The sequence below is a fragment of the Tachypleus tridentatus genome, chromosome 4 (genome assembly GCF_004210375.1).
Source record: "Tachypleus tridentatus isolate NWPU-2018 chromosome 4, ASM421037v1, whole genome shotgun sequence".
Taxonomy (NCBI): Eukaryota; Metazoa; Arthropoda; class Merostomata; order Xiphosura; family Limulidae; genus Tachypleus; species Tachypleus tridentatus.
In genome coordinates this window covers 81,852,501-81,864,533 of record NC_134828.1, presented here as the reverse complement: position 1 = coordinate 81,864,533, position 12,033 = coordinate 81,852,501, and the positions used below count along the sequence as shown (strand labels likewise).

At 30.5% G+C, this 12,033-nt stretch overlaps 1 protein-coding gene across 1 annotated transcript in view; it reads left to right on the top strand.

Moving 5' to 3' along the window:
• Positions 1-12,033, top strand: part of hyd (E3 ubiquitin-protein ligase hyd) — a 112,753-nt gene that overhangs the window by 66,108 nt on the left and 34,612 nt on the right. Inside the window, 7 exon segments of the mRNA XM_076499590.1 lie at positions 72-135; positions 2,679-2,821; positions 4,079-4,214; positions 6,100-6,346; positions 7,028-7,266; positions 7,900-8,021; positions 8,337-8,581. Coding sequence (XP_076355705.1) covers positions 72-135; positions 2,679-2,821; positions 4,079-4,214; positions 6,100-6,346; positions 7,028-7,266; positions 7,900-8,021; positions 8,337-8,581 — 1,196 coding nt within the window.

The following is a 12,033-nucleotide window of genomic DNA, read 5'->3' as shown; positions in this document are numbered from 1 at the left end:
AGTTCATTTAAAATATGTTTTTCTTTTGTATATTTGTTTCTTGACAACCTTCTTGAATGTATTTGTTTTAGATGGCAACAGTAGTGGACTTGATTCTTTTGACTTCTTATCTGCTGGCAGTTTGTCATCACGAAAGTAAGTAATTTGTTTTTTCTTAACTGAAATTTTCACCAAATGTTTTCTGGAATTTATAAGTTAAAATTCTGATTTTATTGTTTTGACATTGGAGTTTGTAATAAAAAATGCTTATTTTTGCTTATGTAAAACAAAACTAATGTTCCAGATTGTTTTACTAACAAAATTTATAATAGCATTAAAGTTAACATATTTCAAATGGTCATAATGTTATAGTTCCCTGAGTTTAGCTAATTTTAAGTACAGTAATACAAGTTAAACTTTCAATTTTTGTGACATCTGATTGCTGATACCAAGTTAACAGATGTTCTAATATTGAGTTATACAAAATCTCAGTTTTGTCAGTTTTCTGTAGTTTCAGGAATATGTTAATATGACTACAGTATGATATCAAAAAGAAAATTGTTCAAAGGATATCAATAAATATGGGATTACTAAAGTGACATTTTCAATTAAGCACAAAATTGATAGAATAAGTCACAAACATGTTTTAAACATTCTTTCATGAAAACTTATAAAATTATTTATTAAAACTTAAAACACGAAATATGTTGTTGCTAGATCATGACTAGGAATGTAAGACAGTGTAAAGTTGAATTGCAGGAAGTGGGGTATTTATGCAAACACACCAGTTCAATAAATCACTTGAATTCAACAGTATTTCCTAATTTAGATTCAACTAGTGATTGTTGTATGTGTTGTGTATATTTCATCATCCACTGAATATTTAAGAATTATTTATTATTTTTTACTGGAAAAAAGTTTAAGAAACATTTCTGTTAAGGACAAAAGTTATAAGTTCAAAACACCTGTCACTGATGTCAGTTTTGACTTGGTCTCAGAAATATTTGAGAGCCTACTTCATGGGCCTCGAGTCCAGCTACTGTAACACTTAAAATGTAGATTAGAAGAAAATGATAATCACTGTAGAAAGCAAAAACAACATGATACAGAATACCTTACCAACAACTTGGCTAACGTTTACTATTTAGCTCTCTCAATATGTGACCTCTTTGTACTCATTTAAAATCATTATAGGTTTAGAACTCCTAACTTTCAATACAGTGTGTGTATCTTCACAAAATTTAGCAATTTTTCAATTATAATTATTTTTAATGAATTAAAGATTTTTCCATGAATATATTGAATATTTGTTTTGATAGTTAGTGTGAAAAGTAATTTTCATGTTAAGATGAAAAATATTTTTCCTCATTTCAAAAATCTCAAATTACTTTTGTGTAATTCTTAAAACTTCCTGAATACAGTTTAAATAGTTTTTTTTTAATAAAACTTGGTTTTATCTATTCTCTGCATATTTGAAAATGAGATCTGTCAATTTGACTGATCTCGTAACCACCAAAAAAAAATCTAAGTTACTTTTTTCTTTCTAGAATGAATTAATATTGTAATTTTATTATATTATTAATTTTACTTAATCTAATCTTAACTAGCCTAAAAAGATTCCCATTTTTACATTGTAGTTACTTTTAGAATAATAATGAATAAACATAAAAAACAAAATATAAAGTACTTAACGAAAGTTGTTAATGAAACTTAAGCATATCTTTAATAGTAATAATAGTAATGAGCTAATTAACTTTTATTTAATTAATAATGCACCAAATAATATATACCAATAACTTGCAAGAGTAGACAATTTTCCCTAACTCTTAACATTTTACTGGTCTTCTAACTGTGTGATAAGAGCCATTACAAATTCATCCAAGCTAGTTAAGTTTCTTCTAGGAACATTGTTTGTATTCTGAGTGAAATTGAGGCTTACTTGTTCAGAATGCAGAGTTATAGAGTACATCATTTGATACATGAAAAGCTAGAACTTTGTTTTTCTACTTGTTATAGGTAATACACAATTAAATGTATTAATTATACTAATTGGTATAACATAAACAGGAAGTAGTTTAATAAAATTTTGGAAGACACTTAAACTTTGTTATGCATATTAAAGGATACCCAGGTTGAGAGGGTTGATCCTGTAGTTCTTTTCAGCATATGTTTAGCTCATCCAGAGTTTTGTGAATATAAAGATGATGATATTAAAATATACTTTTTTCCATAAACAGAGGTGTATATATACTTTGAACTAACCAATTTTTGTACATGAAAGACCAACAGTGGTAACTGAAATAACTGCCAAAATTTGTAAAGATGCACACACTGTATTGAAAGTTAAAAGTATTAAATCTATAAAGACTCAACATGTGCAAAGAGGTCATGTGGTTGGTCAAATTGACAAAGCTCACATTGAGAGAGTTAAGAGGTGTAGTTTTTCCTTTTAAATTTTGATACCTAGTAATGCTGTGATATATGTATGTATATATATTGAAAGGTAAAGAGCTGAAGGTGCTTTTGTTAGGTATCCAGTCTAGATTAATTTATAACAAAGAAAAAGCATTAGAAAAATATTTTTTGTTCCTCTGCTGAAAAACGTTTTCAGTAAAAAGCAGTGTATGGCATTTTGATGTTGCTTTAGTATTAATGAAACTACGGAAATATGTTTCTTACTGAATGGACTGTTTAACCAGTATCTGTTTGCGAGAAATGATGAGAAAAGCCAGTTCATCAACACGTAACTTACCAGGTTTGGAAACAAGAGAAACAGATCGAGATGCAGATGTTCCTATTCCTACTTTGATTTGGCCACCTGATCCTTCATATAATACATCAGGTGAGTTAGAAAATTATGGTATACACTAATAGAAACCTCTGTCTTTCTTCAACTGAATTGATGTATTGTGTAATTGTTAATGCTCTGTATTATCTATAACATACAATGCCTAAAAATGATAGTTTGATTAATGTACATCTTCATTTTTATAAATTTATGTTGATAAGAGTTATCTAATGGCCTCTGTTATTGAACTAAGTAATTTTATATTCCAGCTTTGTGGCTTAACATAACACACTATGTGAATAAAAATGAGTATTTGCTTTGGAAATAAAAGTATTGGATAGATTTTTTAAAAATTCACTTTGTTGGCAATAGCAGACAAAAAGATTTTTGAGTTACATAGAAGTAAAATTAGAGTGAAATTTTGGTGAGGTTCTGGAAAAGGGGACACATCTTCTGTTTTTGTGATGATTGATACATATGTAGCAAAATAGTACAGATAAGCCTGTGTGTACCAGTTCAGACTTTTGCATATACAGTCTCAGGAATCGTTTTCTACCATAGTGTGCTACTGCCAGTAGAGCTTGTTGATTAATGGAATTTGTTACTAGATCAATTATCAGACTCTCTGATTATGTTAAAACTAATCAGTTGTTCTCACAGACCTAACATAATGACAGTGATTTGCCATAGCAGGGATAGTTTTTTTTAATTTTAAATTAACTTAGTTCTTGTAGTTTTGGCTTTCTTGTTTAAATATTTTTGTAACATAACTTTCTCTAATACCATAGCTAACTATGTTATGTGTATATTGATTACTACTTTATAAAATCGTAATTTTTAAAAAATTATTTTCATGTGTATAAAAATATGCACTAAGCTTAATAATATATTCTAAACTGAGAAGGATAGAAGCTCCAGTGGATGGTCTTGCTTAATACTAAGCTTTAAACTTGTAATAGTATACACTTTATTTTGTGTTGCAAGCTAATATATTTACTATTTGAAAAATATTACTCTTTGCCTCAACATTGTATTTTGAATGTCACTAGTAATGAAGTAATGTATATGTTGCTTCAGCATTTGTTATCTGATTTACAATTTGAGTTCATGAATTAAGGATATTTTTAACAACCATATCCAAGTTTTTTACATGTTTTTTTTTGTCAGTAGCTGTTATTTGACTTCATATACCTAACAAAAGTGTCTGCTAAGGCATTTTTACTCTAATATTCTACAAAAATTACTGTTTTGTTATTAGACTGAGGTTCAACTGTGTCTTGATTCATGCATCTTGACTTTTATTGCATGTAGGTCCTGTGTCATCATTAGCAAATCAAGCTCCAGGTGTTGATGTTGGAGAGCGTCGTGGAACTGGCTTGACTGTGTTGTGGTTACTGTGTGAATCACAAGTATTGAGACCCTACTTGAAAGATCTTCTTTCTGCCAGGTTTGTCTTTAATTGTGTAGCATGTTAAAGCTACAACACTCCAGTTATTAAAGACAACTTCCAAACGTAATTCATTTACATAAACTTGTGCTTATAAATCTGACTGGGAAGGCTGTATTAATTTTTTGCATTATGTGAATGCACTCTTCTCCAAAAGTGTGAATACTGAGAACCTCATATATAAATTTATTTGTTACCCAGTTTTTTTTTTTAAACATTTTATCTCGAATATATGTCGGAGCTGCATTTTCTTTACCCACATACAAGCATGGATAGAAATCTAGTGTTGTTAATTTTAAACATGTCAATAGAGATTTGCAGAGCTATATTCTTTTACCTTTTTTTTTTTTATCAGGCAAGTGGTAGCACTACTTGTGCAGGGCTCACTCAAATTGTTCATCAAAATGGGATTTTGAATAATTTAGCTAGATCACTGGAACTTAACTTTAAAATGTTTCTTTTTATAACAATATCTTTGTAATGACTGAGCCAAGTTCTGGGTATGTTTGTAAATGTTATAACAAAATGATGAATTTCATGTTCTTTCTTCTGTTTATTTGGTATTACCTGATAACTCAAAAGCCAAAACAGTTGTGTCAAAAAATTTCTGTGAGGTAACAGTTTCAAAAGAAGGATCCACTAATATAAGTATTATTAATAACTTGTAGTAATTTTAAAAAATCATTATTATAATAAAATGTAAACAATGCTATCATTACCCCTGAAGATAGCATTCTTACTGAGCTTTGTTGTTCCTTTAAAAACAGAAGACATGGTGATACAGGAATTACTGGCAAATAGATAATAAATATTACAGTTGGAACCTTATTGTATTTAGAATTTCATTATAAATACAACATTCCACTGTCTGTTGAAACACCGCACTAAAAAACAACAATAAGCAAACAAATAAGGAAAAAACTTTTCAGAAAAGGAATTAAACCTAGGAATTGCTAATTTTAGTCCTTGAAAAGTAATGCAAACAAGATAGTAAAGTAATTTGGATAATTCTTGCATAATATTACAGGTACACAGTTTAGTATAGTACTAACAGACAAGAATAAGATTAATTAAACTTGGTTGTGATTATGTTTATTCTTGTTTGTGCTGTTATGTAGGAATGATGAAAATGCTTCATTTTTACAACATGACATGAACTTTTATACATGCTGTTATATATTTATATGAAGATATTTGTTTTTATACCTCATGTCAGTGACAAGGAAAGAACATTGTATTATTACTTCTTACCATCTGTACGTATAACATTAGATCTTTTTGTTATTATTCATAAGTATAAAGATGTGAAGAAATTAAAGACGATATTTTTGTCATGTGATATACACAGACATGGAAAGAGCTGTATTATTTTTTGCAATGTTTGTGCATGCGCATAGATGAAATAGGGAAAAATGTTTATTCTTTACTACATATTAAAACATCAACAGTGCTAATGTTGTAATTTTGAAAAGTCTTGTAAATGCAGATAAGGCTGTGTGTTATTGTTTTTGTATGAGTATATGTGGACAGGTTTCTTTTACAATAGAAACATGGCCAGAGCTGTACTTTTTACTATTTATTGTAAATATAATTATGAACATGCCTTTTAATATTATGTTTTCTACTGCTATTTTTCTTTGAATACATATGAAGACTTAGTATGGTTTGTAATTTTTTTTCAATCTATTTGCAGTAACAGACAAGTCTCTATGTTACTCTTTTTACTGCATGTTTAATGTGCATCAGATGGTAGGTTGTTATTGGGTAATGATAAAATTTTTGTGTACTTGTTTTAAGCATAAGTACAGACATGGAGGCCACTGTTCTTGTGCATTTTTTAAACTTCTTCTCAGTGATAAAGACCTTTTCTCTTATTTTATTTAAGGGATGGTCAAGGGTGCACTCCATTCATGTCAGCTATTGCTGGACGAGCATACCCAGCTGCACTCCTCCTTTTAGACACTGCTCAGCGTATTGCCCAAGAAGCAGCTTCTGACATGGAGCTTCAGAGAAAGATTCTTATGAGTATGATATATCCCAGAGGTTCTAATCCAGATGATTCTCCACTCCATGTGTTGTGTTGTAATGATACTTGTAGTTTTACTTGGACTGGGGCTGAGCACATCAATCAGGTGAAACTTCTTTAAGGAAATCTGTTAAATAAATGCACCTGTTTTTCTTTACAACATGAAGTCTTTCAGTGTTTTTAACTCAACAGACGTAAAATTATTGTAAGTCAGTATTTAGCTGTTTTAGTCTTCTGATGTAATGGAAAAGAGTTGGCAGAAAATATGAAGTTATTTGTTTCATAACAAATTTGTTGCAAATTTAAATACCAAATGTTTATTGCCTGGGTGGTTGGAACAGTTTGAAGAACTAGTTTCTGTCAGTAAAAATATTATTTAATAAGTGTAAATAATTTGGTAAAGTTTATTATTAGTTTTCATTTGTAACACCTCATTTAATGCATTTTAAAAATTAAATTAGTGATTACTTTTATAAAACCAGAGAAGGATTACAGTATTGAAATGCAATCATATAATAAAGTGATAAATTTAGTTTCTCTTACAGGATGTTTGTTTAAGTGTGAAAGGTTACTTGAGAGAGAAATTTGAAACAAATGTCTTGAAAAGGCTGTTTCAATAATTAAATTAGGTACATAAAAGAAAGCAAAATGGATATAAATAACTCTTTTATCACAAAATGTTAATGTGGAACTAGTAGCTGTATAATGTTCCTTTAATAGCTTTAATGATACTTCTGTCAGTCTTTTTGGATGATTAAACTTTTTAATTTTTGTTGTCTTTACTTAGGATATTTTTGAATGCCGAACATGTGGCTTGACTGGGTCACTCTGTTGCTGCACTGAATGTGCTCGTGTGTGTCATAAAGGTCATGACTGCAAGCTTAAACGCACATCTCCAACAGCTTATTGTGATTGCTGGGAAAAGTGCAAGTGTAAAGCATTAATTTCTGGACATCAGAATGCTCGCTACCAGCTTTTGAACCGGTTAATATCAGAGACAGACTTGGTAGCAAATCCCAACAGCAGGTAATTTAATTAGTCATGATTTTTGTTTGCTTAAATTATAGAATAGGTCCATTAATAACCTGCATTTAATTTACTGAAATCATTCAGGTTAGTTTCATTTATAGTAACATGACTCATGTATGTGTAACAATTTATTAAAAACATTAAGTGATAACTCATGGTCAGACATGGCATAAGCATTAGTGTGCTATATTGTGAATGTTAGTTTTTGTTTCTTATTACTGTGCCTAGATATTAAGATCAGTAGTTATGTTGTGGTTTATTGTCAGCTGTAAAGCTATTTATGAAATAATTTGGGCTTGAGGACTAAGGTCAGAAGTAATGTGTTAGTGCATACTATGGGACTAACAGTAATGTGGTTTTGTTAAAAGTTGCATATCACCCTGTTTACATGTGATTAATAAAGTTTTTTGAATGTACAGGTGGTTGGTCGTAAGATAAACTTGGAATCATGATTTTTATTGACTTTCATAAAAGATGTTAGAACATTTTTGTGTAGGGTTTTCTAGGTGAGAAAGTAATGTGATAAGTTTGTAGATCTCAAGCACTTTTCCCAGAGATATTTGTTTTTCTAAAAGTGCGATTAATAAATATGATGCTAGAAATGTTGTATACTTTTTTACTTGTATCCAGAGGGGAAAGCATCCTTTTGTTTCTTGTTCAGACAGTGGGACGACAAGCTGTTGAACAACGACAATACAGGCCTTCACGTCCTCGTCCATCTGCACCTAGAAAAACTCCAGCAACAGAACAGGGTGAACAAATTTATTGTTTAATTTAAGATATTTCAGCACAGATTGGAAACAAAAATTATATTGGTAATAAATGTATTACTAAATGTTTGTAAGAAAAACAATAATATATTTGTATATAAATATTATATTTTCAATGATTACAAAAGTTTTGTGATAAACTGGACATTTTATTAAAGATTATATAAGAGAATAGGGCTCATTTGAATATTAAAATTGGTAAATTTTTGTACTTAACAGTTTTTGCATGAATACTGAAAATTAAAAGATCTGTGAGTTGATGTATATAACATTTTTGGTATTCTATGAAACTCTTAGAAACAGAGATGCCTGACCATGACCTAGAACCACCCCGATTTTCTCGTCGAGCTCTGGAAAGACTTTTAAATGACTGGAGTGCTGTGAGAGCCATGATGGTGTCTGGAAGTCAAAATAAGAAGAGAACAGTGGAAAATGCTGCTAGTCAACAGTTGTATGAAGAACAAGCCTGTCTGAAAAGTCAGAATGGAACAGCTTTTCTGGATAAGTTCACATACTGCTTGCTGGTCAAGTGTAGCATGGATGTATGTATCTTGTTTGTTAGGAAAGCTTAACCTATAGTTGTGTTTTGTTCTTTTCTGGCTAAGAATGTTTAATATATAGCTGTATGTAACTGCTCATTGTGAAAGTGTAACCTGATGACTGTGTGTAGTTATGTTTGCAAGAAAAGGATAACCTGAAGCTGTATATAACTTTGTTTGTGAATGAAGTGTAACTTGGAACTATCCTAGATTTCTTACTAGAAAAATGTAATCTGAAATTATGTTTAGCTCTGTTTGCTAGGAAAGTGCAATGTGGAGCTGTATATAGCTTTATTTGCATGTTAGGAAAGTGCAATCTAGAGCTGTCTGTGGCTGTTTGTTAGGAAGTGTAATTTGGAGCTGTGTTTGTTAGGAAAGGGTTATGTGGAACTATATTCAGCTTTATTTGTTTTTTAGGAAAACACAATCTGTAGATACAGGAATACCTCGTACAGTGCGGTTAATGCATAGGAAAAAACTACTGCGCTGATTGAATCAGCACTGAATGGGGAATTGTTTTAATGGGAAAAATATGTATACATCATAAGGAATTTCTTCATAATAGGAGTAATTGAACCTGATCACTTAGAAAAATTAATAAACACAAATAGTTATGAGGTAAAATAAAAATGAAATTAATTGATAAAATTTTATTTTGAAAAAAGTGAAAAGTGTAAAAATTTACTGATTAAAGAAAAATCTCTGTTTCACCATTTTCTTTTTTCTTATTTTCTTTGTGTAGTTTTTGGTTATATTGAATGGCATTTTCTGATGCTTGTCAGGTATTAATGCTGCATTCTATGTCTGGATTGTGATTCATAATCAAGTCTGAAGCAGTTTCCACTGCCCTGAACATTTTTTCAAGTTCCTGTAAGGGAAATTCTTTTTTCCACTATTCACTAGTGCCTTTGTTACACTCTGGACTTTCTTTCTCTTTCTCATGTGCCAAATCTTGGTCTATATTAAGGAGCGTATCATTGTCGAGAGCTTGAAAATGTGCATCAATGCACTCTAAAACATTAGCTTCTTCCAAAGACTCGAATCCAAGGTTGTGTTCAGTTTTGACAATGTCTTTGGAAACATCTGTAATTTCAGACACAAAGCAGCAGGATACACTTGTACAATGAGACAAAACATGCTTCCACACTACTCTCATGCTACTCTTGCAAACTTCAAGCCACACTTCGTTGATGTTTTCAACAGCATTTCTGATGTAATTTTTCCAGGATTCAGTTGAAGAAAGTGCAGCTTTTCTAGTTGTAGCCTTTATTGCCTGAGAAGAAGTTTGCCTCAAGTAAAAGGTTTTAAATGTTGCAATGACACCTTGATCCATTGGTTGCAGTAGGGCTGTTTTATTGGGTGGAAGAAAATTAATTTTGACATTTTCATTAAAGTCACAAAGCCCCATTGGATGGCCAGGTGCATTATCTAATAATAACAAAGCTTTAAAGTCCAAGTTGTTTTCTTTGCAGTAACATTCAACTGCAGGACAAAAAATAACCTTTTAATCAGTCTTCAAACAAAGTTTTTATGGCCCATGCTTTTTTATTTGATTGCCAAACAACTGGGAGAGTTTTCTTTGCACAGAAGCATGAGTTTTAATTTAAAATTGCCAGATGCATTTTTGTCAAACAAGTGTCAAACAATCTTTTGATGCCTTGTAACCTGGCTGAGTTCTTTTCATTTTCTAATAGAAAGGTTCTAGAAGGCATTTTTTCCCAAAATAAACCCATTTCATCAGCATTAAAAATTTTATCTTTTTACTAACTTTTTTCAATAATTTCTATAAATACATTAGAATATTTTTCAACAGCATGTTTGTTTGCACTTGAACTTTTACCAACAATGCAGATGTTATGAATCCCTGAGTGTTTTTTAAAAGAAAAGAACCAACCACGGCTTGCTGAAAATGTTTCATTAATTGTCCGTTCTCCATCATTTTCTTCTGTTATGCTTTCTTTAAGACCAATAGCTTTCATTTGAATTTCCATTTGACCTAATGGAGTTTGCTTGTGATTGCAATCTTTTATCCATATTCATAGCAGATGTTCTATGTTCACCATTAGAGAGGTCCTTTTCTCTACTATTGTTTTTGAGGCAGAAGAGTGGGTAGTCATTCAATACTGTTTGTAATGATTTTTTTATAAAAATTTTTTATAGATGATTCATTTGACTCATGCAAGTTTGGCAAGCAAAGCTCCTTCATGGCATTTGATGATTTCAAGTTTCTGTTCTAATGTCAGCCATTTACATTTCTTTGGCTTGGTATGATCACACGTTTTTTTTCACACATAAATAAGGGATCTCTGAAAAAAAGATGGCAAAAAAAGGATATGCCCTTTCTTAAGAAGAAAAAACTGAACATAGACTGCTGCTGGAAGCAAGTGATGCTCAGATTTATACTCTATAGTATATAAATGCACATGCACATTGTATAGGCTTACAGAGATATCTAGAATACGTGAGTGATGCAAATTCATAGAGATCATTCTAGAAAATTGTAGAAAAATGTCAGCCATAATAAAAAGGACCCAAGTACAAATATAAGTATAGCTGCATTATACCTCTTTGAGTTTGCATATTATTTGAAAATTGTAGTACAGACCTATGAAATTTATTTGTTTTTAAATAAACAGTTGGACAAAGTGTAACTTGTCTAATAAGTGTTAAAATATAACTATTTTATTGATTTTTTATTTCTTTTATAATTTTGTTGGATATTCATCATACAAAAATTTTGAAAGTCAGAGGACATCTGACAGCTTGAGATATCAATACATTTTTTTGTTTTTCTTTTGGTTTTTGTGGTATTCAAGAAAATAAAAATGGAGTTGTTACATTAGGAAACAGTATTTTATTCTTCATTGATATTACACAGTATTCTGTATTTAAGTTTCTTAGGAACTACTACAACTCAGTATTTTTTCTTTTTGTGAGAACCTGTTTTAAAATATAGATTATGATTAGTAATGTTTAATAAATAACATATCTTTGTGTGAAATGTTAAACAATGTGACATTATTATACTTTGATTTTTGTCAGAAATAATTTTTACTTCAGATCTCCTACATTTAGCTTTAAAGTTTTCATTGTGAATGGAATCAATTTGAGTGCAAACTCTCTTTGTAAAATAATATTGTGTGTTTAAGTTTTCTAACAGCTAATCTCCACAAACATAGTATTTCAAAGTCTGGTCCCTTAGGAACTCCAAAAACAACACGTTAAATGAAGTTCCATATTTCTGTCAGGCCAAGCTTTTAGCATATCCTGCAGATTGGTACAAGAGGGTTCTAGTAATAAGAATAATGTTGAGATATCAAAATGTTATGCAAAGAAGAAAAACAAGGGTGTATAAAATGTGAATTTTGTAAACAAGTAACAGAAAAAATATTTAGTGTGGAAGTTCTTTCATATGTAATAGAACTGTTCTAGGGTAAATGAGCTTGACTATTGCT